The following is a 27,613-nucleotide window of genomic DNA, read 5'->3' as shown; positions in this document are numbered from 1 at the left end:
TTTTTAAACACTAAGGTATATTTTTCACCTAGACTATAGTTTCAACCCGTAAAATGGACACTAAGTTTGTTTAATTTATAAACCTGTAACAAATTTGGAGACAACAGAGTGAAACAGGAGTCTGAGACGTTGAAATACCCTTAAAAAATAAACTAAAACGCGATTCCATCAGCGTTACTTATCAGACGCACGTGCGTTTTTACAAATATAAAAAATGTATTTTGTAGTATTAGAAACATCAGGATGACCGGACACGCTTTGATTGTATCAAATTGGATAATCTAAGCAATAAAATATAAGTAAAGTTTGATTTGAATGATCATAAACGGCCCTAATAGTGAAACATATGCCTTAGTGTTTACACACTAGGGTCTGTCCATTTAACAGAAATTCTCAGTCGTAGTCATCAGAGGAAACCCGCTACATGTTTCCTAATGCAGCAAGGGATCTTTTATAAGCACTTTCCCACAGACAGAAAAGCACATACCACGGCCTTTGTTGAGTTGTGGTGCACTGGTTGGAACGAAAAAAAGAAGAAAGAAAGGCTAAATGGATTGGCTTTTGAAAGTTTTATGCAGCGGTACCAGATGCAGAGCATTGATTGTGGGTGTGTGTGTGGGGGGGGGGGGGGGGGGAGGGGCGTGTGAGAGGCGTGCGGGGTATGGGGCGTTTACGGCAGTTCTGAATTGATAGTGTTCTAAATATAACTCCTGATAGTAAACGTATCCCAGTGGTAAAGCGTTCGCTTGATGCGCGGTCGGTCTAGGATCGATCCCCGTCGGTGGGCTCATTGGACCATTTTTCGTTGAGGTCAGTGCACCACAACTAGCGTAACAACGGCCATGGTATGCATTCTATCCTGTTTCTGCGATGCTGTATGTAAAAAAAAAATCAATTGATGCTAATAAGACGGTGTAGTCCATTGCATGAAAGCAGCAGGTGTCCTCTCTCATTATATTTGTGGTGCTTAACCGTATGTCTAACGCCATATAACCGTGAATAAAATGTGTTGAGCGTGTCGTTAGATAACACATTTCTTTCTTCCTTAATAGAGTCCTTGATAACAAATGACATTGGAACACAGGCGAGATATGCTAAAATAACCATTGGGACTAGACCGCTGTTGATATTCCCACACGTAAATAGATAAGATAAAACAATGTTTTTTTATGTTGGTTATGAAAACATTTTATTATATTGTTACTCGTCTTTTTTTTATTTTAAACGCGTAACTATGTTCTGGACACCAGTCGTTTTATTCGCCGTGACGGCTGTACAAATCGCGTCTGCACAAATCAAATACACCGAGTACATGCGAGAGAGGGAGGAGTTGCTGAAGAAAGAACAGCACAGACGTATAGGAGGAACCCTGGTCCTGAACGACGATGAGCAGAAGGTGAACAGGATACTGATGCACGAGAAGCGGAAGGAATACGAAGATTCCAGGCTCCACGGGAAACTGTTTCCTCCAGCCATCAGCTTCTTCAAGTCGAAACCCATGATAGATGAGAGCAAGGTCTTTAAACTCATCCGAAGAATGCCAAAAGGTTGGGTTAGCGTTCTGTGTTAAATATATCGTGGTTAATACCTCAGTCACAAATGCATCGTAAGTGGGTAAGATGCCCGTACGATTGTGGGTTTTTTTTGGACGATATCCTATGAATATCGGTGATATCCTACGGACATCGTTGTGTTTTTGGCCGATTTTGGGGCATCGTAGGGTCATCGGATACGCTTAATGGAATTATAATTTTTTGAAGACCGTACGATATTTAAAATCAGAAACCCACCGCAAACATATCGTAGCGGCATCTTGTGGTGACCTTGACGTGACCTTGCGGTATCTGGAGACATCGCAGGGAGGCCAAGCGATGCCCCTATGATATCGGGACAACGTACGGGCATCATACGGTGACCTTACGATGGCCGTAAGGTAACTTTACGATGCCCTTACGAAATATGTCAGCCCATAGGATCCCAGTAAACACATTGTATCTAATGTGACTATGGCAAAGATTTTTGGGAGAACCCTACAATTCTTTCCCGATGTCGCGGACGTCAGGCCGCCATACGGTTACCAACCACCGCACAGCGACCTGTGCATTTGTGACTGAGGCTTAAGCGAGTTTTAACGATTCAGTGGGTTGGAGAAAAAACACTACACACCCTCTTCTATCTCACTAACCACTAACAACTAACAACTAATCCACTGTCCTGAATAGACAGCCCAGATAGCTGAGGAGTGTACACAGGCCAGCGTGATTGAATCTTAATTGAATATAAGCACGAAAATAAGTTGAAATGAAGCGAAGTGTGTTAAATCAGGGTAGTATCTAATCTAGTGTTGGGCAGTCAAAATGCCCACTGACAGATTGCTTTGAATGCACACGTTAAGCTCTATGACCTGACCTGACCAGTACAAATTAGGTTTTTTCCGGCTGGATAAATTAAATAAGACAAAACAGAACAGAAATTTATTTTTCCCAGGCCGTTACACAACGGTATATGGAGAATATGCAATAACAATATTTGACAGTGACGCAGTTTACAAAAACAAAACAAGTCCCAACAGGATAGTACATACCACGGCCTTTGTTACACCACTTTTGGAGCACTGGCTGGAACAGAAATAGCCCAATGGATCCAACGACGGGGATCGATTCTAGACCAACCTCGCATCAAGCAAACGCTTTACCACTGGGCTACGTCCAGTCCCTGGAAGAAACAGACAGCATTCAGTGCTCTTTGCGGAATGAACGGAGGTCAGGAATAAATGGACTGAATTCAGTTGCAAACGGTGACGAGACGTATCCCAGTGCTAAGCGTTCGATCTTCGCCAATAGGCCCATTGGGATATTTCTCGCTCCAGCCACGTGCACCACGACTGGTATGTCAAAGGCCGTGATATGTGCTACCCTGTCTGTGGGATGGTGCATATAAAAGATTATTTGCTGCTAATCGAAAGGAGTAACAGCGGGTTTCCTCTCTCCATATCTGTGTAGTCCTTAACCATATGTCTGACGCCATATAACCGTAAATAAAATGTGTTGAGTGCGTCATTGAATTAAACATTTCCTTCCTTTTATTGAGCTTTGTCTTTCGATTCCAACCTACGATCGTCGCTGAACTGAGCTTTGTCTTTATATTCCAACCTACGATCATCGCTGAACTGAGCTTTGTCTTTCGATTCCAACCTACGATCATCGCTGAACTGAGCTTTGTCTTTCGATTCCAACCTACGATCATCGCTGAACTGAGCTTTGTCTTTCGATTCCAACCTACGATCATCGCTGAACTGAGCTTTGTCTTTCGATTCCAACCTACGATCATCGCTGAACTGAGCTTTGTCTTTATATTCCATCCTACGATCATCGCTGAACTGAGCTTTGTCTTCGATTCCAACCTACGATCATCGCTGAACTGAGCTTTGTCTTCGATTCCAACCTACGATCATCGCTGAACTGAGCTTTGTCTTCGATTCCAACCTACGATCATCGCTGAACTGAGCTTTGTCTTTCGATTCCAACCTACGATCATCGCTGAACTGAGCTTTGTCTTCGATTCCAACCTACGATCATCGCTGAACTGAGCTTTGTCTTCGATTCCAACCTACGATCATCGCTGAACTGAACTTTGTCTTCGATTCCAACCTACGATCATCGCTGAACTGAACTTTGTCTTCGATTCCAACCTACGATCATCGCTGAACTGAGCTTTGTCTTCGATTCCAACCTACGATCATCGCTGAACTGAACTTTGTCTTCGATTCCAACCTACGATCATCGCTGAACTGAACTTTGTCTTTCGATTCCAACCTACGATCATCGCTGAACTGAGCTTTGTCTTTCGATTCCAACCTACGATCATCGCTGAACTTTTGTCTTCGATTCCAACCTACGATCATCGCTGAACTGAACTTTGTCTTTCGATTCCAACCTACGATCATCGCTGAACTGAGCTTTGTCTTTCGATTCCAACCTACGATCATCGCTGAACTGAGCTTTGTCTTTCGATTCCAACCTACGATCATCGCTGAACTGAACTTTGTCTTTCGATTCCAACCTACGATCATCGCTGAACTGAGCTTTGTCTTTCGATTCCAACCTACGATCATCGCTGAACTGAGCTTTGTCTTTATATTCCAACCTACGATCATCGCTGAACTGAGCTTTGTCTTTCGATTCCAACCTACGATCATCGCTGAACTGAGCTTTGTCTTTCGATTCCAACCTACGATCATCGCTGAACTGAGCTTTGTCTTTCGATTCCAACCTACGATCATCGCTGAACTGAGCTTTGTCTTTCGATTCCAACCTACGATCATCGCTGAACTGAGCTTTGTCTTTATATTCCAACCTACGATCATCGCTGAACTGAGCTTTGTCTTTCGATTCCAACCTACGATCATCGCTGAACTGAGCTTTGTCTTTATATTCCAACCTACGATCATCGCTGAACTGAGCTTTGTCTTCGATTCCAACCTACGATCATCGCTGAACTGAGCTTTGTCTTTCGATTCCAACCTACGATCATCGCTGAACTGAGCTTTGTCTTTCGATTCCAACCTACGATCATCGCTGAACTGAGCTTTGTCTTTATATTCCAACCTACGATCATCGCTGAACTGAGCTTTGTCTTCGATTCCAACCTACGATCATCGCTGAACTGAGCTTTGTCTTTCGATTCCAACCTACGATCATCGCTGAACTGAGCTTTGTCTTTCGATTCCAACCTACGATCATCGCTGAACTGAGCTTTGTCTTTATATTCCAACCTACGATCATCGCTGAACTGAGCTTTGTCTTCGATTCCAACCTACGATCATCGCTGAACTGAGCTTTGTCTTTCGATTCCAACCTACGATCATCGCTGAACTGAGCTTTGTCTTTCGATTCCAACCTACGATCATCGCTGAACTGAGCTTTGTCTTCGATTCCAACCTACGATCATCGCTGAACTGAGCTTTGTCTTTCGATTCCAACCTACGATCATCGCTGAACTGAGCTTTGTCTTTCGATTCCAACCTACGATCATCGCTGAACTGAGCTTTGTCTTTCGATTCCAACCTACGATCATCGCTGAACTGAGCTTTGTCTTTCGATTCCAACCTACGATCATCGCTGAACTGAGCTTTGTCTTCGATTCCAACCTACGATCATCGCTGAACTGAGCTTTGTCTTCGATTCCAACCTACGATCATCGCTGAACTGAGCTTTGTCTTTCGATTCCAACCTACGATCATCGCTGAACTGAGCTTTGTCTTTCGATTCCAACCTACGATCATCGCTGAACTGAGCTTTGTCTTTATATTCCAACCTACAATCATCGCTGAACTGAGCTTTGTCTTCGATTCCAACCTACGATCATCGCTGAACTGAGCTTTGTCTTTCGATTCCAACCTACGATCATCGCTGAACTGAACTTTGTCTTTCGATTCCAACCTACGATCATCGCTGAACTGAGCTTTGTCTTTCGATTCCAACCTACGATCATCGCTGAACTGAGCTTTGTCTTCGATCCAACCTACGATCATCGCTGAACTGAGCTTTGTCTTCGATTCCAACCTACGATCATCGCTGAACTGAGCTTTGTCTTTCGATTCCAACCTACGATCATCGCTGAACTGAGCTTTGTCTTCGATTCCAACCTACGATCATCGCTGAACTGAGCTTTGTCTTTCGATTCCAACCTACGATCATCGCTGAACTGAGCTTTGTCTTCGATTCCAACCTACGATCATCGCTGAACTGAGCTTTGTCTTCGATTCCAACCTACGATCATCGCTGAACTGAGCTTTGTCTTTCGATTCCAACCTACGATCATCGCTGAACTGAGCTTTGTCTTTCGATTCCAACCTACGATCATCGCTGAACTGAGCTTTGTCTTTATATTCCAACCTACAATCATCGCTGAACTGAGCTTTGTCTTTCGATTCCAACCTACGATCATCGCTGAACTGAACTTTGTCTTTCGATTCCAACCTACGATCATCGCTGAACTGAGCTTTGTCTTTCGATTCCAACCTACGATCATCGCTGAACTGAGCTTTGTCTTTATATTCCAACCTACAATCATCGCTGAACTGAGCTTTGTCTTTCGATTCCAACCTACGATCATCGCTGAACTGAGCTTTGTCTTCGATTCCAACCTACGATCATCGCTGAACTGAGCTTTGTCTTCGATTCCAACCTACGATCATCGCTGAACTGAGCTTTGTCTTTCGATTCCAACCTACGATCATCGCTGAACTGAGCTTTGTCTTTCGATTCCAACCTACGATCATCGCTGAACTGAGCTTTGTCTTTATATTCCAACCTACAATCATCGCTGAACTGAGCTTTGTCTTCGATTCCAACCTACGATCATCGCTGAACTGAGCTTTGTCTTTCGATTCCAACCTACGATCATCGCTGAACTGAACTTTGTCTTTCGATTCCAACCTACGATCATCGCTGAACTGAGCTTTGTCTTTCGATTCCAACCTACGATCATCGCTGAACTGAGCTTTGTCTTCGATTCCAACCTACGATCATCGCTGAACTGAGCTTTGTCTTCGATTCCAACCTACGATCATCGCTGAACTGAGCTTTGTCTTTCGATTCCAACCTACGATCATCGCTGAACTGAGCTTTGTCTTCGATTCCAACCTACGATCATCGCTGAACTGAGCTTTGTCTTCGATTCCAACCTACGATCATCGCTGAACTGAGCTTTGTCTTTCGATTCCAACCTACGATCATCGCTGAACTGAGCTTTGTCTTTCGATTCCAACCTACGATCATCGCTGAACTGAGCTTTGTCTTTATATTCCAACCTACAATCATCGCTGAACTGAGCTTTGTCTTTCGATTCCAACCTACGATCATCGCTGAACTGAACTTTGTCTTTCGATTCCAACCTACGATCATCGCTGAACTGAGCTTTGTCTTTCGATTCCAACCTACGATCATCGCTGAACTGAGCTTTGTCTTTATATTCCAACCTACAATCATCGCTGAACTGAGCTTTGTCTTCGATTCCAACCTACGATCATCGCTGAACTGAGCTTTGTCTTTCGATTCCAACCTACGATCATCGCTGAACTGAGCTTTGTCTTTCGGTTCCAACCTACGATCATCGCTGAACTGAGCTTTGTCTTTCGATTCCAACATACGATCATCGTTAAACTGAGCTTTGTCTTTCGATTCCAACCTACAACCATCGCTGAACTGAGCTTTGTCTTTCGATTCCAACCTACGATCATCGCTGAACTGAGTTTTGTCTTTCGATTCCAACCTACGATCATCGGCATCCAATTGGACTCAGTTTTTCTCATCTTGCATGTCATGGTCAGTGCTGCTGGCATCTGTCTGGCTAATTTTGGGATCGATCCCTGTCGGTGGGCCCACTGGGCTATTTCTTGTTCCAGCCAGTGCCCGACGACTGGTATATCAAAGGCCGTGGTATGTGATATCCTGTCTGTGGGATAGTGCATATAAAATATCCCTACCTACTAATGGAGAAAAAAATGTAGCGGGTTTCTTCTCTATCACTATGTCAAAATGGCAATATGTTTGTATTCAATAGCCGATGATTAATAAATACCAGTGACTTTTATTTGGAGGCATGTCTTTTAGAGACATGGATCGCACCTGTCTTCCTTTAGTTCTCGACTGGTACATCAAAAGCCGTGGTACGTGCTCTCCTGCCCATGACATGGTACATATACGAGATCCCCTGCTACTAATCGAAAAGAGCAGCCCATGAAGTGACGACAACGGGTTTCCTTCCTCAATATATGTGTGGTCCTTAACCATCGTGGTAGGTTGTCCCTGTTTTCCATGTTGATGGCCCTTGTCTGAAGTATAAAGAACCACAGCTTTTTTGTAGCAACGAAGAGTAAGGAAGGAAGGACATGTTTTATTTAACGACGCACTCAGCATATTTTATTCATGGTTATATGGCGTCAGATATATGATTAAAGAAAAACAATTTTAGGAAATGAAATGAAATTTAACTTAGTACACATATTATGACGATCAGAAACACGTTTAATATACAGCTACTGATACATGTTATGCAGGGAATTATATTAGGTATGCAATTACAATCATTTAAAAGTCTCTGTTAGTCGATAACATCTTTAAAATTACAGAAAAGTTAGGAATGTCCCTTTAAGAAACCCGCCATTTCAGTCATGTGCACGTCCAAGTGGCTATTCCTCAGGGACGTGGTGATGTCGATTTTAGTGGTTGATCGTTTATTATTTTATCACGTGTATCTGATGCCTGTAAATAATTCAGACTTGAGCCGGCAATTTGTGTAGGAACATTTTGCTTTGCCATATTGTTAGTTCGATCCGTCTCTGCTGAAAAAGCGGGAGAACAGGTTTGTATGTTATCACAATCTGGATGTGCAGTCTGCTGAACTGAACTGGGTATCGTTTTACGAAGCGATCTTAGCTCGAAGTGTGTATCTACCTTATGCACTAGAGGTGATCTTAGCGCTAAGATCGCTTCATAAAACGGGGCCCATAACTTTATTTACACATCGTTTTTTAGTACAATGTTGCTGAAAGACAATGTTTGTTAATGTTCCTGGAATGTGACAGCTTGCCCAAATGCACCCTAAAACAAATTTAACGCACGTAGTGGCACGTTGTGCGACATTTGCAGGAAATCGGAGTGAAATGGTAAGATTTTGGCGAATGCACGTGAAACTCGGGGAAAAGATTGGGGTAGTGATGGGTATTTAAAGCTGCAATGCTTGCAATGACGACTCATTTCGATTTCGATGTTGACGAGTTACAAGATGCCAAAACTAAGCCTGCCGAATCGAAGCATTGCAATAGGCCGCCTCCAGTTTCCTGTATCGCAGTCAGCAGTCGCACGCCACACGAACGTCCATCAGAGCACCATTTCACGTCTCTGGGACAGGTACCAGCAGTTTCAACCAGCTGAAGACCGGCCCAGAAGTGGAAGACTTCGCATAACGACTGCAGCACAAGATCGCTACATCCGGGTTCTGCACTTGCGTCACCGAACTGCCACAGCAACGAACACTGCTGGACGCATACCTGGTTTGAGAAGGGTGTCTGCACAAACCATTCGGAACTGACTTCGAGAAGCTGGTTTACGGGCTAAAAGAACGTATGATGGCCCCGACCTGCGACGTCAACATCAACATTTACGTGTTCGCTGGCGCACGAATGTACAGGGGTGGAACTTGGGGAAACTAACGATGAATATGGTTCAGCGACGAGTCACGTTTCCTTCTACAGCGACGTGATGGACGACAACGTGTTTACAGAACGTTTTCCCAACATCTGCGTCGCCCAAGTTGACAGATTCGGTGGAGAGAGTGCCATGACGTGGGGCGCCATCTCACACACCGACAGAAGTGAAATTGTGTTCGCACAAGGCAACCTGACAGCTGTACCCTACAGGGGTGAAATACTTCGCCGTCACATGCTTCCCATTTCAGCAGGACAATGTCAGGCCGCATACGGTACGTGTAACAATGGATTTTCTACAGAATGAGAAAATTAATGTGCTGCCATGGCCATCAAGATCGCCAGATATCAACCCTGTTGAACATCTATGGGATGAACTGGACAGATGTGTACGCCAGCGTAACCCGGAGCTGTCACATGCACTGCAGGAAGAATGGGCTAGGATTCCACGTGCCCGGATTCAGAGACTCATTCAGTGCATGCCAAGGAGGTGGGCAAACAAGGTACTGAATTCAGTGCCCTCGTGCGACGCTGTTTGGTTACGAATACGCCTCCACTGCTGTCAGCACGAACATTGGCACATACTCATGTCACATTTTACTATGATATGATCATAAATAACGAAAATATGCCACTTTGTATTAAAGAGATAATTCCATGAATATATTTCGCCTGTGCGTTTCTTTTTTGACAGAGTATATATATATATATATATATATATATATATATATATATATATATATATATATACACACACACGCACGCACACACGCACACACACGTGGTTCTTTTGTATTTTTTATTTTGTCTTCTTTTCTAGGTGGCGTACTACATCTTCATGACAGCGCCATGTTCAACCTGACGTGGCTGATCAAGAACTTTACGTACAGTCCTCACTGCTACATGTGCTACGACGACAACAACAGACTCATGTTTAGGTTTCTACCGGACGACCACAACGATACACGTATGTTGAACAATTTGCTTAAAAATAACTAAATTGTGAGTCCGGGAATATCGGCCTCCCCCACCCAAACCCCCAATACTTGCTGTTGGTAATAACTTGGTACCTGGTGATGCCACGACCAGAAGCGGCCACGCCCTTTATAAGAGCCCTATGGGCAACCTAGGGAGACACCGCAGCATCGTAGAGGTCTAAAATTAACGAGCTACTCTCGATTCACTAATATCAAAACCTATATTAGCTTGGCCATTTACCTTTCGACCGACCGTTCAAAATTGCTCCAAATTCCCTCAATCAAAATTGCGCACCCTTTTCTCTTTGGCACTTAACTGCTCCATTCAAATTCCATAGCACGACCACCACACCCACCCGCCTGCTACCGATTTGATCGGGCTGCTGGTGATCCCTTACACCTGACATTGCAGGCGGTCCCTCCTCTCCCCTCCCCCCACCTTTCCTGTCATGGACGGGCGTGCGCTACAACAGCTTGTTCTAAATGTGCACTTAAAACCCTATGACCTGACCTGACCTGAGTCCGGGACGTAGCCATGTGGCAAAGCGCACGCCGGATGTGTGTATTCTACCAAATCAAATCATATAGACGACAATTGTAACATATGTGAGAAATTAACACCACAAGTCCTGCGATTGGTTATATATGTGAGTGTGTTGGTTGTAAAAACAAATAGTTTCATCTGGGCTAAAATTGTATGCAATTTTATTTCATCTAGTACCACTGTGTCAAGTAGCCTTGTACTTGGAACATGTGTGGGGTACATGTAAAAAAGTACTAAAAATTTGTGCCAAACTAGGGGTGTTGTAAAAACATCTGGTTATACCGAAAATTACCCATGGAAGGTACCATTTTCTTTATTTAATACTTTGAGTCGGTCTTGTAGTACTGAGATTTATGGGTCATAGTTTGGTTGATATATTGCATATAATGTTTTTAAACACAAACGTTAACATGGTCGCCTATGGGATTTTATTTGGTATAGTCTTACCTATACAGCTACAGGTGCGTGTCTTTATCCCACGTCTAGTTCTGCTACGGTAGTTGGTATGGTATAGGGCTTAACATGCACATTCAGAGCCATTGGCGTCAATCCGGCTTTTAAAAGTGTGTCTGTGTGGGGGTGGGGGGTGGGTGGGTGGGTTACTGTTTGTGTGTGTTTCTTACGTCGAATTACGTCAACAATGACGTTCGTACAAAACTATGATAAAAGGGTTGACTACTTGCCATTTTAAATAAATAATTAATACAGTACTTAAATTAGGTTGTTTTTTGTTGTTTTTTGGTTAAAGCCAAACTACGTCCTGTATCTGAATTCTTAATACCAGCTAAACACTCCGACGTGATCAGCGACTGACTACAGCCTGTATCTCGATAGATTGATATTGCCTTAGGACTCAATTCTTGTTTCACATACAAACCATACCAGTGGACACATACGGGTTTACCTTCTCTGCCATGGGACTAACCATTAACTCTTTCGCTAACGGAGCTGACCTCACTAAACCGACCACTTGCGAATTATCGCGTTTCCTTTTAAAACAGTCCCCGACAAGATGGTTATCCTGTTTACAGTAACTGCAATGTGGACGAAAAGTTCGTGCATTGGCTGATAATGCAGGTTTATCCTTACTTTGCACACCAGGTGCATTTCTTGCCTGACTAGCTGACCAACTAGATGACTCTCCCCGATAGTTACTTTCCCGGGAAAAACCTGGCTGAAATTTCTTCTTATCACCCTGTTGTATAGAGCTACCCTGTACTGCCTGAGCCTTGTGTATTAACACGTAGTCATCTGCCACTATGCCTGCCTCCTCTATCTTTTTGACATCACGATCCTCTAAATGAATACGTAAGCTAACTGGTAACCCATTTTCAATGTCCTGTAAGATCAACAACTCTCGTAACTCGGTATATGACTCTACCTGATGACAAAAAAACAACCCATTTATCAAACATCCCTGCCTTCTTAGCCACAAACTCACTATAAGACTGACCCTGCGTTTTTCTCAACTCGCTATGCCGTAAACGATAATCCTCAGGTCGTAATTCATACGCCCTCAACACTGCCGCCTTAACTAGGTCGTACTGACTTGCTCGCTCATCACTTATTGAATTATAAGCTACACTAGCCTTCCCCTTAAACTTAGACACGGCTAACAATGTCCACTTAGACTGCGGCCAATTTAGCTGCTTAGTGGCCCGTTCAAAAAGTTGGAAGAACATTTCTACCTCCTGGTCATCAAATACAGGCACTGATCTATAAGCCTCCGACATGTTAAAACCATTTCCGGCTTCCCGTCTAACTTCTTTAGTATTCAACTTTAAATCATGTTCCACTTTTAATTTTGCTAACTGGAATTCTCTATCCCTATCTCTCTCTCTCTTCTCTCTCTCTCTCTCTCTCTCTCTCTCTCTCTCTCTCCTCTCTCTCTCTCTCTCTCTCTCTCTCTCTCTCTCTCTCTCTCTCTCTCTGTCTCTCTCTCTCTCTCTCTCCATCTAATGCACGTTCTTCTCTTTCGTACTCAAGTTTTTTAAAAGCTAATTGTTGTTCCACACTTAACTCATTTATCTCTTATCTCTGGAACAATCTCACTGTCTTCCATAACAGGACTGTCACCAAAAACTTCCTGGATAATAATTGTCCTTATATCTCCTAATGTTTTAGCTGATGTTAAATCAATTTCTCTCTCACCCGCGATTTCAACTAACTCGGCCTTACGTGCTCGCATAATCTCCACTACACTGAGCGTAGGCCTATCCAGTAAATTCTTATCCATGTTTAGATATGACGCACTTATTATTAATTAATTTTCTAGTGAACAACGTTGCTACTTCTAATAAATTTGTAAAAATAATTTATAAAGCCCCCATTTACAAACAATACTTTTTTTAAATATGCGTGTCCCGTTTCAGATCCGGGACGAGCGCCCCAATTTTCTACTCCTGTCACGGTGATTCTATAATACCCGTAACTGAATAAAACACGGTTATCAAAATATCTCTCCTAACTGAATATCTGTTAGATCTCTCTGTAACGGGCGGTTAAACCCTAGTATGGCTCGTCTAGGTATGATCAGAGATAAGATCTTATATAAAGTATATATTATTATAGCACGTTTAGTTCACAGGAAAACACAACAAAACACAATACACTTTGAAATCTGTATTAACCTACGCTGACAAATGTACTGCCGCAGTAGTTAATTAATAACAACAATAATAACAACCCAGAACTGATCACTTAATTAGTTAATCTCTAGGTGTCTAGTTTACACAATATGCTAATCACTTCACCGTGACACAACACCCGCACCTGTGATAAATGAGAAGCGCTAACACACACACGTGTGATAATGGAGAAACGCTTCCAGGGGAACTTAATTAATAAAGGAATTACAACACTATTCCTAACTGGTTAATTTTTAATTAACCCTAACTACTCATTCAATAACCTTGTAATACAGAATTAATACTGGTACCTATCACAATAAAGACAATAACCTACAGTTTACCTAGGTCCTCTAGGATGACTGGCTAAGCTTTATATATATATATATATATATATATATATATATATATATATATATATATATATATATATATATATATATATATATATATATATATATATATATATTATATATATATATATATATATATCAGAACGGTGAGCCTACAGAATACTGCGTCAGATGACCGGCAGCACCGTCTAAATAATATTGGTATAATACAGTATTAAAATATTTAAAGTCACATCAATCACATCAAGGTTATACACAGAGCAGAAAATATATATTTACCAAAGTCCCGTCTGAACTAATATAGATCGTTCAGTGGACGGACAGCCGTTCCCCTGGATACGTCCAAAAATGTTTCTCCTCGATATTTCTCAAACCTAGCTATTTATTCAAAACTCTCAGAGACAGCGAATATCGCCTGGGGGTACAAGGCGGTACCTCACGTATCATGTGGGTTTTCCCAACCACCACGCTGGCATATTTTTCTCTGATCGTCAGACTGGCTGTCGCCAGTTCGCCAGAAATCACGGTTGTAAAAACCGCACTCGAGGTACTGGGCTGGGTGTGTATTAGAAAAGCTCGATGACCGTCGGGCAATTAATATCGCCACAGGCGAAAACAAAATTAAGAGCATGTACCGTCACAGGTAGTATGGTATGGTATAGGGTTAACATGCACATTCAGAGCCATGGGCGTCAATCCGGCTTTTAAAAGTGTGTGTGTGGGGGGGGGGGGGGGGGGTGTTACAGTTTGTGTGTGTTTCTTACGTCGAATTAGGTCAACAATGACGTTCGTACAAAACTATGATAAAAGGGATGACTACTTGCCATTTTAAATAAATAATTAATACAGTACTTAAATTAGGTTGTTTTTTGTTTGTTTTTTTGTTTGTTTGTTTGTTTGTTTTTGTTTTTGTTTTTTGTTGTTGATGTTGTTGTTATTTTTGGTGTTGTTGTTATTGTTGTTGTTGCTTGTGCTAAACGAAAAAGTGTGTGTGTATGGGGGGGGGGGGGGTACATTTATATAGATTGTCCCCCGGCGTTGAAAAGTGAGGGGAACGCGTGCCCCCTGTCCCCCACCGATCGACGCCCATGTTCAGAGCAAGCTGTTTTAGCGCACGCCTGTCATGGGCACAGGTGCCGGCTTCGGCTGGCTCCTCTGTCCAGGATATGAACGGGTTGGGGTTGAAGAAGAGAGCACCAGCAGTCGGACATGGGTCGGTAACAGGTGGGGAGTTGGTTTTAGTGCTAAGTCCCGTAGGATTAATGTCAAAGGGAAACATGTGCGTAATTCCGGATGAAGGAAATTTGACACATTTTTGACAAATCCGCCGCATTGGAAAGGGGGAGCTATACATGTTTTGGAACTTAGTAAGCAGCGAGTAGCTCGTCACAGGGACCTAGTTGGTATTGAGTACGGTAGTACAGAAGTACGTTCCTTTTATGTGTACGGGGCGATTTTAGTTCGGTAGGTTGAGTGCTCGCTTGATGTGCTTAAGTTACAGGATCGAACCACCTCGGTAGATTGGGTGTTTTTTGTTGTTTTTTTCGTTCCAACCAGTGCACCACAACTGGTCAAAGGCCGTAGTATGTGGTTTCCTGTCTACGGGAATATGCATATAAAAGATCCCTTGCTGCATTAGAAAAAAAAAATGTAGCGGGTTTCCTCTGATGACTACGTGTTAGAATTACCAAATGTTTGATATCTAATAGCCGATGATTAATTAATCAATGTGCTCCAGTTGTGTCGTTAAACAAAAACAAAGTTTAATTTATTTTATGTGTAAGTCACCAGTATGATATTGTGCGGATAAACCACGCAAACCGGAAGAATTGTTATTGGCCGTAAACCCGTAGACACATTGTATACAGCATCGCACGGGCACCACACGGGCCCAGTACGGTCCCCGCAACATTCGTACGGATGCAGTACGATTTTGGGACTGACTTTCGGGCCCCTCAGATTGTACGGCACTCGTACGATTTCCAAAGTAATCGTACGAGTATCTTACGATGTCCGCCCGAGTCCCTTACGAGCCCCGTACGATGTGTAAAAATCGTACGGGTAGATCACGGCTCCCGTCTGACTGCCGTGTGGCGTCCGTAGGATTATTCTGTGGTACCCTTGCAGCTTACACACGGGCGCCTCGCGATTGGAGTCGACAAAACATCATAGGGCACCGCGAGGACCCCCCTGAATATGTGACTACTACACACGGATGCTGCAGACCTCCGCGATGCCCCCGATTTCCCGAAATCATAGAAACCCGCCGTAGGTAGAAAACTTTGTATGGGGCCCGGTGGATATGTGACTGTAGTATAGAAGAACATCACCCAAACCAGCTGAGTGATATAAATTGAAGGAACATTCCTGAGTTTGCTGCATTTTTTAAGATGTTATCGACTAACAGAGACTTTTTAACGACTGTAATTACATGTCCAATATTTTTTTTTTTTCAGCAAATATTAATGGCTGTATATTAAACGTGTTTTTGATCATTCTATTAGTTGTCATAGGTTAAATTTCATTTTATTTCCTACAATATTATTTGTCCGTCCGTACGAAATTATTTGAAGAAAAAGTCCGGTGTGGGATTCTTACAAATACTGAGACAAGAAACACACTGAATAGACAGACACTGATATTCTAAACAAGAACATACATTTGCGTATTTTTAGACGTTAAAATGTTTTGTTAATCGGAAACATCTTACAATGCAGAAAACTCAGAACAGTCCCTTTAAGATCGATTAAGAGTAATAAACAGGATACAATTTTGTAAAATATTTCTGTCCCTAAAGCTCGTGACAACTGAACATTAGTTCACTCGGAACATAAACGTGGAAGCTCGTTTAATATCCTATACATACATAATATACTGAGAGGCATAAATAACGCAATGAGTATTTCACTGAATATTTTCTTATAGAAATGTCAAATCATATATATTGAGTATGCGGACAAATGACATATTGGTAACAACTGTAAGTGAAAGAGGATTTTGTTCAAATCAGAAAACAATTGAATAAAATGAGTTTTCAGTAAAAAGCATAACTTGGGTGTTTATTGTAACAACACAGCATTGCATATAACAATCTTTTTGCGTGTGCATTGCCTGCTCTCGTCTCCCTATAAAACCAACAATTGTTTGTGTTTTCTGACATTTTTAATATTGCACGGTAACTAATGTTAAAAAATTGCTGTTTTATTGCCAACAAAACAAGCTGTGTTTTGTTTAAAACCACATTTTATTTTTAAAAATTCTCAATTTGAACAATATCTTCTTTTAGTTACAGTTGTTGGCTGCAACCTTAATATAGATGAAGTAACATTTCTATAAGGAAATATCAGCGAAATACCCATTGCGTTAGTTATGCCTCTCAGTACACATTCACTTGTGTTTTTTCTTTCATTCTTTCTTCAGGTTGTCAGTGGATAAAAGTAAACGAGCTTCGCCAGACCGCCTGGGACGATGACGCGTTTGATAAAATGTTAGTATACCATTCGAAACAAAATCAAAGAAGACATGTTCTGACTACTACAAAAAAGAGGAATAAGCAGAAGAAAACACTAAGAGGAAGAAGAAGAAGAAGATGATGAAGGAGGAGGAGGAGAAGGAGAAGAAGAAGGAGAAGAAGAAGGAGAAGAAGGAGGAGAAGAGGAAGAAGGAAGAAGAAGGAGAAGAGGAAGGAGGAGAAGGAGGAGAAGAAGAAGAAGAAGAAGAAGAAGAAGAAAAAAAATTGAAGAAGCTAATATGAAGCTGCTCAATTTGAACTTTGACATTATTGATTAATTAAATACTTGTATTTTGTTCGTTCTTTCATTCATTCATTCATTAGTTCATTTACTTATTTATTTATTTATCTTTATTTATTTATTTATTTATTGATATAGGTAGTTGGGTTTAGTTTGCTAGTCATACACACATACAGATAGATAGATTATCGGGGGGGGGGGGGGGGGGGGGGGGGGCACAAACAAAGAAAAAACAAACTCCACAACTCTATAATACGCATTCAAACTACATGTTTTAGTCCATAATGTTGTTTTTGTTTGTGTTTAAGATTGATAATCGGGGGGGGGGGGGGGGGGGGTGGGGGAAGAACACAGACAAAGAAAAAACAAACTCCACAACAATAATACGCATTCCAACTACATGTCTTAGTCCATAGTGTTGTTTTTGTTTGTGTTTAAGGTTGGTAAACAACATAACGCTTATTACTCCGACGCCCGACACCACGTACCCGACGCTTAACGACGTTTGGCGAAAGTTCGGCGCTTACTTCGGCATAGTGGGCGGTCTCCTTCACCACGCCCCCGTGAGAAAGGCGGTGCTACAGGAGACACTACGTCAGTTCCGAGCAGACAACGTCCAGTACATTGAATTCAGGTCCTCTTTTTCAGAGGTAGTTTATTTGTCTTGTTTGAGGGGGCGGGGCGTAATCCAGTGGTAAAGTGCACATTGTTTCCTAATGCAGTAAGGGATCTTTTCTATGCACTTTCCCTTATAGACAGTAAAGCACATACCACATTATTTGACCAGTTGTGGTGCACAGGTTTGAACGAGAAAAAACCAATCAATTAAATATATTAATTTACGGTTATATGGCGTCAGACATTTGGTTAAGGACCCCGCAGATATTGAGAGAGGAAACCCGCTATCACCACTTCATGGGCTACTCTTTTCGATTAACAATAAGGGATCTTTTATTTGCGCCATCCCACAGACAAGGTAGTACATTCCACTGCTTTTGATATACCAGCCTTGTGCCCACCGACGGGGATATATCCCACACCGTCCGCTCACCGAGTGAGCGCCTTACCACTGGGCTAAGTCCCGCCCCCAATTATACCTAATTTACTCTAGTTGCGCTATTTAGCAAAGCAAACTTTAACCGCGGTCGGTTTAGGTTTGATTCTCGTCGGTGGGCCCATTGGACTATGTTTCGTTCTAGTCAGTGCACCACGACTGGTATATCAATGGTCGTGGTGAGCGCTATCCTGGGTGTGTTCATATAAAAGATCGCTTGCTACTATTAGGAAGGCTATGTTATGTTAAAATAGCCAAATGCTTAGTTTCCAGTAGCCGATGATTAATTAATCAATGTGCTCTAGTAGTGTCGTTCAAAAAACTTTATTTTATATGTATTTTTTTTTTTTGTGATGTCCTAATAAACAAACAACAATAACAAAAAACAAACAAAAAACAAACAAAAAACCCCAAAACAAACAAACAAAAACCCAAAAACCCCAACCAACCAAACAAACAAACAAACGACAAAAACAAAATAATAATATGCTTCTTTTTCTCTATGTTTTATGTTTTTTGTGTCTTACAGTTTAAGCGATACTGTGTTGCAGCTCTAATCGTGTCGTTAAGCAAACCAAACTGTAACCTTTAACTTTAGCAAACTAAATTTCTTTTTCATCGTGTTCTGTTTCAGCTGCATAAGCTGGATGAGTCAAGAAACAGCAGGTTGTGGTTTTTAAAGGGACATTCCTGAGTTTGCTGCATTGTAAGATGTTTCCGACTAATAAAATATTTCTACGATTAAACTTACATATTAAATATAGTTTCTTGTTTAGAATATCAGTGTCTGTATATTACACAGCAGATTGTGGTTTTTAAATTTATTTTTCATCGTGTCCTCTTTCAGCTGTATAAGCTGGATGAGTCAATACACAGCAGGTCGTGGTTTTTAAATTTCTTTTTGTCGTGTTCTGTTTCAGCTGTTTGAGCTGGATGGGTCAATACACAGCAGGTCGTGGTTTTTAAATTTCTTTTTTGTTGTGTCCTGTTTCAGCTGTATAAGCTGGATGGGTCAATACACAGCAGGTCGTGGTTTTTAAATTTATTTTTCATCGTGTCCTGTTTCAGCTGTATAAGCTGGATGAGTCAAGACACAGCAGGATGTGGTTTTTAAATTTATTTTTGTCGTGTTCTGTTTCAGCTGTATAAGCTGGATGGGTCAAGACACAGTAGGTCGTGGTTTTTAAATTTCTTTTTTATCGTGTTCTGTTTCAGCTGTTTGAGCTGGATGGGTCAATACACAGCAGGTCGTGGTTTTTAAATTTATTTTTTGTTGTGTTCTGTTTCAGCTGTATAAGCTGGATGGGTCAAGACACAGCAGGTTGTGGTTTTAGAAGTTCTTTTTGTCGTGTTCTGTTTAAGCTGTTTGAGCTGGATGGGTCAAGATACAGCAGGTTGTGGTTTTAAAATGTCTTGTGTTCTGTTTCAGCTGTTTGAGTGGATGGGTCACGACATAGCAGGTTGTGGTTTTTAAATGTCTTTTTCGTCGTGTTCTGTTTCAGCTGTTTGAGCTGGATGGGTCAAGACACAGCAGGTTGTGGTTTTAAAATTTCTATTTTGTCGTGTTCCGTTTCAGCTGTTTGAGCTGGATGGGTCAAGACACAGCAGGTCGTGGTTTATCGATATGTACAGAGAGGTCATCAACCAGTTCACCAACGATCATCCGGACTTCATCGGGGCCAAAGTCATAAATGCTGTGAGCAGGTGAACTATTATTCCTCATTATTATTCCAGTTTCAGACGAATATTCAAAGAGTACCAATAAAATAAAATGTATTTGGAAAAACCAATAGAGACGTGATTGCAGGAAGTGAGTACTGGGGGTTGAACCATGCACCACAGGTATCCGAGTGCGCACGAAAGTATTCTGTGCTGTGTAATATATGGGTATGAGAGAGAGAGAGAGACTAGAGAGAGAGAGAGAGAGAGAGAGAGAGAGAGAGAGAGAGAGAGAGAGAGAGCCAGACAGACGGACAGAGAGAGAGAGAGAGAGAGAGAGAGAGAGAGCCAGACAGACAGACGGACAGAGACAGACAAACAGAGAGAGAGAGAGAGAGAGAGAGAGCCAGACAGACAGACAGACGGACAGAGACAGACAAACACACACAGAGAGAGAGAGAGAGAGAGAGAGAGAGAGAGAGAGAGAGAGAGAGAGAGAGAGAGAGAGAGAGAATGAGAGCACGGTGGACTGACCTTACAATTGACAATCTACCCATTGCACCGTTAAACTCGCTCTTCGTGGAAGGCAATACGACGATAGGAAACCCATTACCTTAGGCTATAGGACTCAAAGCTGGTAGGTACTGGTTTCATAACCTACCGAAGCAAATGGTGGATTTTTTTATTCCAGTAATGTCATCAACCCAGAGTTTAGTGTTTAATTGGGAGATGTAGGGCCACACACACCGATTTTCACCCTCTTCTATATGGGTGTATCTCACGCGTGTATGACCCAAATAGCGTTATGATTACGCTGCAGACACTGCAGGTTCTGTGTACCAGGGGTTCCGGGTCATATTGAGATAGCTTATCTGACAGAAATGAGTCCCCATCCAAAAGGAGAATACCGCGGTTTTATCTCTGAACTCATCAGCATCTGTGTATTATCTTTGCGATGTCCTAGCACAAGGGGGCGGGACGTAGCCCAGTGGTAAAGCGCATGCGTGATGCGCAGTCGATATGGGGTCGATCCCGGTCGTTGGCCCACTGGAATATTCCTCGTTCCAGCCAGTGCACCACGAGTGGTATATCAGAGGCTGTGCTATGTGTTATCCTGTCTGTGGGATGGTGCACATAAAAGATCCCTTGCTGTATTAGGAAAAATGTAGTGGTTTCCTCTGATGTCGAGTCAGAATTACCAAACGTTTGACATACAATAGCCGATGATTAATACATCACTGTGCTCTAGTGGTGTCGTTAAACAAAACAGACGTCTTCCTAACATAAAACAAATATTTGTTTCTTTGTCAGTATGATACATGTGTGTCGAGACCTACGTAATAAAAGAGACGGTGTTGATACACTGTTGCAGTGTTGATGTGAAAAATAGATTTAGGGAACGGAGGATGGGGGCATTTAACATATTACCATACTGATACCATACAAATTCAAATGCTAAGGGACACATTCACTGGGGAATCTCAGAGGATGTGCTCAAGACAGTCGTGATTGGATCTTCAGTGGATGCACGAGTCATTTCATTCCATTTCAACTTATTTTCGTGCTTATGTGAAATTAAAGTTCAAGCATGCTGTCCTTGGCACACACCTCAGCTATCTATGCTGTCTGTCCAGGAGAGAGGGTTAGTTGTTAGTAGTTCGTGAGAGAGAAGTCGGTGTAGTGGTCTTACCCACACCCATTGGGTGGTTAAAACTCCCACTGAGTGGGAGCCGGTACCGGGTTGCGAACCCTGTACCTACCAGCTTTGTGTTTGATGGCTTAACCACGACTCCACCTAGGATGATAAGCACGAATCAAATGGTTAATTGATTCGAGCTAAAAAAATAATCTTCTTGAAGTAGTCTTAGGGGAATGATGGAAAGCGATAGTGATAGCTCCTAATTAAACAATGGGATTCAATAACCTTTATGACAAGAACCCCGAAACATCAAACAGGTATGTTCTATATATTGTTTAAAAATACCACCGGCGTCGGAGGAGTCGTGATTAAGCCATCGGACATAATGCTGGTAGATGCTGGGTTCGCAGCCCGGTACCGGCTCCCACCCAGATCGAGTTTTAATGACTCAGGGGTAGGTGTAAGACCACCACCCCGACTTCTCTCTCACTAACCACTGACAACTAACCACTAACCAACTGTCCTGGACAGACAACTCAGATAACTGAGGCTGGTAGGTACTGGGTTCGCAGCCCGATACCTGCTCCCACCCAGAACTAGTTTTAACGACTCAACGGGTAGGTGTAAAACCACTACACTCTCTTCTCTCTCACTGACAACTAACATCTAACCAATAACCCACTCTCCTGGACAGACCGGGCCCACATAGCTGAGGTGTGTGTGGGGGGGGGGGGGGGGGGGGGGGTCCAGGACAGCATGCTTGAACCTTAATTGAATAGTCGCACGAAAATAAGTTGAAATAAAATGCATTAATGAATTGAAGTACCACGTTTTTATCACTAACCCACTGTCAGGGACAGACAGCCCAGATAGCTGAGTCTGGTAGGTACTGGGTTCGCAGCCCGGTACCGATAGCCGAGGTGTGTGTGTGTGTGTGTGTGTGTGTGTGTCCAGGACAGCATGCTTGAACCTTAATTGGATAGACGCACGAAAATAAGTGGAAATGAAATGAATTAATGAATTGAAATACCACGGTTTTATCCAGGCGTCAATCAAGGGGCACGATATTGTCCACTATTAAAACCGCCATCGGGTACAGGAAGACATACGGGAACTTCTTTGCCGGCTTCGACATCGTCGGCCAAGAAGGGCGGGGCAAAACTCTATTGCATTTCATAGACGAATTCCTGTATGCGAGACAACAGGTCCCTCCACTAGATCTGCCCTATCTATTCCACGCTGGAGAAACTGGCAAGTGTGGTTGGTGTATATAGTCCGTCCCACCCTTTTTTCATGTTATGAAATTGATTACAAGTTATTTATTTCTGAGCCGATTGGACAATGATTTTTTTTCTAAAATACTTATACTTTTCTTCTTTCCTCAACAAACCCCTCAAATTATCAAAAAACCCCACATCAACAAACATTTTTTGTAGGAGGATGGCTCGGACTAATTGGTAGCAATACTGAAATAACAGTCTTTTGTTATATCACTTGTTTTTGTGTTTTTGTTACTGCACAAATGTCTCTCTCTCTCTCTCTCTCTCTCTCTCTCTCTCTCTCTCTCTCTCTCTCTCTCTCTCTCTCTATCTCTATATTATATATATATATATATATATATATATCAGTCTGTCTCTGTCTGTCTGTCTCTCTGTCTGTCTCTCTCTCTCTCTCTCTCTCTCTCTCTCTCTCTCTCTCTCTCTCTCTCTCTCTCTCTATCTATATATATATATATATATATATATATATATATATATATATATATATCTGTCTGTCTCTCGCTCTCTGACTCTGTCTCTCTCTGTCTCTCTCTTTCTCTCTGTCTTTTTGTCTGTTTCTCTCTCTCTCTCTCTCTCTCTCTCTCTCTCTCTCTCTCTCTCTCTCTCTCTCTCTCTCTCTCTCTCTCTCTCTCTCTCTCTCTCTCTCTCTCTCTCTCTCTCCTCCCTCCCTCTCTGTATTGAATAAAATGTCGCGGATTCAGTTAATACAGTTTTGTCAGGAGTGAAATGGCTGGGATGGTTACGGACTCATTCCACGACTGATCCGACGGGTTACACCATACTTATTATTGTATGACTGAATTGTCTGGTATATTTTCTTTTTCTAAACATAACATTCTTTTGTGGATAACGGATACACCAACATTGCTTCCCTCTGTCCTATTATACAATGCATTTTGGAATATTCGTCCCAGTTTTGAGAATGTAACCTATCACAGTTAAACAAAAATATGTTTAACGCCACCTCTAGAACACATTGATTAATTTATCATCGGCTACTGGATACCAAACATTTGGTAATTCTGACAAGTAGTCATCAGAAGAAAGCTGCTACATTTTTTCCTAATGCAGCAAGGGATATTTTATATGCAAATACCACGGACTTTGACTTTGACTTGTTGGAACGAAATAAAACCCAATCAGATGAAAGGACCCGCTGAGGGAATCGATCCTGAGATGCAAGCATCTCAAGCGAGCACACAATGCCCTCTTCTACCTTTCACAGATAGCTATCAATGAAACAAAATTGTACATCTCTTATTTGCTATTGTGTTTGTTGGTGTCCAGTATTGCAAAATAAGAAGCAATAAAATTGTATGACAATATTTCTGGGAAATCTTACAATATTCTTATGAAAGATTTGGATAATGTATATAATTTTTTTTTTTTGTTATTTTTATTATTATTATTATTATTATTATTATTATTTTAATAAAAGTAAAAAACAAAAACAGGGTACAGTGAAACAGACTCTCTCAAACAAAAAAGAAAGAAGCATTTAAAAACAAAACAAAGAGTGTATTCTTTAGAAAATTGCCTAGCGTTTTAGTGTTAAAAATCTTAATGCCAAATGTAAATTTGCAGACTGGGGAGAAACGCAAGTGGACGACAACCTGATCGACGCCATTCTTCTGAACACTACGCGGATTGGCCACGGCTACGCGCTGCACAAACACCCGGAAGTCCTCAATATGGTCTATGACAGAGATATTGGTATCGTCGTGTCCCCCATCTCCAACCAGGCGAGTCTTGCTAGAACACCCACTTTTTGTTCTGTTGAACCAAATTAGTTTCCGTATTCGATATATATATATATATATATATATATATATATATATATATATATATATATATATATACTCGCGGAAAAAAGTTCCTGTGCACCAAATAATTGCATTTAGAGTATAATTTACTTGAAATCTGGTCATAAAAAATCAGTAAATGAACGTGTAACCACTTCCTTCCATTTCCCAGCGGTGCCCAGTCAATTGCACGAACTATTCATGTTTTGTGATTATAAGTTGCATTACTAACATTCTTGGTCACGTGCTCCTCTTTGATGTCATTTTTCTTATCATTGGACTCTAAAACTATTGTATGGATTCCCATCACTCAAAAAATACTTTTGTTGGCATCTGATCGTCGTCATTGTGATGCCAAGCCTCCAAGAAAATTAACTTCTTCGAAAGATGGGAATGATTGCAATTAGAATGGCACAAACGTTGTTGCTAGTCATTTTAGTGTTCATTGGTGTTCATCAAAAAACTATGCAGTGTCTGCGGAGATGTCCTCGACAGTTCAGGAATACTAGGGATTTTCCATGTTTAAGAAGTCGACACGTGACGTCACGTTAACCAATCGTCAATATCAAGCGGGTACACATGTGGACTCATTTGGAAATGACAAGTTTAATATCCCAATGCATCCCGCGGACGTGAAAACCTGACTTCCAAATCTGCGATTTTCCAAGCGCGATTAGGTCGTCGCAATCCCGTAGAGATATTGCTTGGGCCCCGCCCGGCGGCCTGCCGGAAACCGACCGGTGATCCCTCACGGCCACCCTACGATAGCCTCACGGCCCCCTCACGGATGCCGGGCGATTTGTAAAACATCTGCCCCCCCCCCCCCCCCCCACACACACACACCCACACATACACCCACCCACCACCCCGGCGGCTTCTAAACGGCCCCCACAACTTTATACAACGCATCTATATATACTCGAGGCGCGGACGCTGGGGGAAAGCCCGACATCAATCGCCAGTCGCTCGGCCGTGCTCCGCCAGGACGCCAACCGATCTGTTCTTTGATCAGCCGACGCCCGCCAGATTATCTAGGTGTGGAGGGGGGGGGGGGGGGGGGGGGGGGGGGGGGGTTGTAGGCCAATGGTAAAGCGCTCGCGTGATGCTCGGTAGGGATATATCCCCGTCGGTGAGCCAGCTGTGCTATTGCTCGTTCCAGCCAGTGCACCACGACTGGCATATCAAAGGTTGCGGTATATGCTGTCCTGTCTGTGGGATGGTTTATATAAAATGTTCATACAGGCATGTACTCTAATAAAAATTTAATTTCGTTCTTAGATTTCTCAGGTTCTGAAAGTGAAACTCCCCTGCGCGTGTTGTAACCTCACCGTGGTGCAGGGGTGTAACATTTTCTTTGAGAATGGCCATTACAGCACAAATTTAAATTTTGAGTAAAAGTCAGTATCTATCTGTGATATTTGTATTTTTGCACAGTTCTTTACACTGTTTTTATTTAAATCTTGAATTTTTATATTGATGTTGATGATCAAATTTTTATTTTTGCATTACCATAGTTTGACACCCAATAGCCGATGTATTTTTCGTGCTGGGGTGTCGTTAAACATTCATTCATTCAGGTCCTGAAACTAGTTAAAGATCTTCGAAACCACCCCGCCGCTGCCCTGATTTCCAGTAACTACCCTATAGTGATCAGTTCCGACGACCCGGCCACCTGGGATGCCACGCCCCTGTCACATGACTTCTACATGGCGTTCATGGGCCTGGCAGGGGAGGACGCCGATCTCACCCTTCTCAAACAGCTAGCAATGAATTCAATCAAGTAGGTCAAGTTACATTCCTTTCTTCTGACACACTCCGTTAGTGTTCAACAATATACGAACATGAGGGGGCGGGACGTTGCCCAGTGGTAAAGAATTCGCTTGATGTGCGGTCGGTCTAGGATCGATCCCCATCTGTGGGTCCACTGGGCTATGTTTCGTCACAGCCAGTGCACCACGACTGGCATATCAAAGGCCGTGGTATGTGCTCTCTTGTCTGGGGGTTGTGCATTTAAAAGATTCCTTGCTAATGGAAAAATGTACCGGGTTTCTAAGACTGTGAAAATTACGAAATGTTTGACATCCTATAGCCGATGATTAATAAATCAATGTGCTCTAGTGGTGTCGATAAACGAAACAAACTATGCTTTCATTAAAATACATTTTCATTCTCATTACATTTTCATCTCTGGGGCGGGATTTAGCTTAGTCGTTTGAGTGTTCGCCTGAGATGCTTGCGTCGCAGGATCGAACCACCTCAGTGGATCCGTTCAACTGATTGTTCAACCAGTGCACCTCAACTGGTCAACGGCTGTGGTATGTGCTTGCCTGTCAGTGGGAACGTGCATATAAAATATCTCTTGGCGCATTAGGAAAAATGTAGCAGGTTTACTCTGATGACTACGAGTCAGAAGGACGATATGTTTGACATCCAATAGTCGATGATTAATACATCAATGTGCTCAAGTGGTGTCATTAAACAAAACAAACTTCTTGTCCAATTTGGATCTCTTTTTTTTTTTGTTTTCCGTTCATAGATACAGTGCTATGACGACGACTGAGAAAGTAGCGGCCTATGGAATCTGGGAGTCCAGCTGGAACCGGTTCATACTGGACGTGCTGCAGAACGACTGGCCTCACTACATCCCTATTATAGGATAGGGAGACAAACACGGCCTGGGCTGTAAATGTGTAATAAATTGTTTAAAAAGGTCAA

The 27,613-nt window shown here is 42.3% G+C and overlaps 1 protein-coding gene across 1 annotated transcript; it reads left to right on the top strand.

Moving 5' to 3' along the window:
• Positions 1-1,234: 1,234 nt before the first annotated feature.
• LOC121385981 (adenosine deaminase AGSA-like) lies at positions 1,235-27,613 on the top strand. Its single transcript, XM_041516776.1, has 9 exons — positions 1,235-1,547; positions 10,032-10,178; positions 17,133-17,199; positions 17,904-18,114; positions 20,095-20,222; positions 22,862-23,067; positions 24,681-24,838; positions 26,476-26,678; positions 27,435-27,613. Exons 1-9 carry the CDS (start codon positions 1,235-1,237, stop codon positions 27,556-27,558), a joined length of 1,557 nt encoding a protein of 518 aa, XP_041372710.1. The 3' UTR covers positions 27,559-27,613.

Source organism: Gigantopelta aegis, chromosome 12 (genome assembly GCF_016097555.1).
Source record: "Gigantopelta aegis isolate Gae_Host chromosome 12, Gae_host_genome, whole genome shotgun sequence".
Lineage (NCBI taxonomy): Eukaryota > Metazoa > Mollusca > Gastropoda > Neomphalida > Peltospiridae > Gigantopelta > Gigantopelta aegis.
The sequence above is the reverse complement of the archived record's forward strand: the minus strand, read 5'-3'. Positions and strand labels throughout refer to the sequence as shown.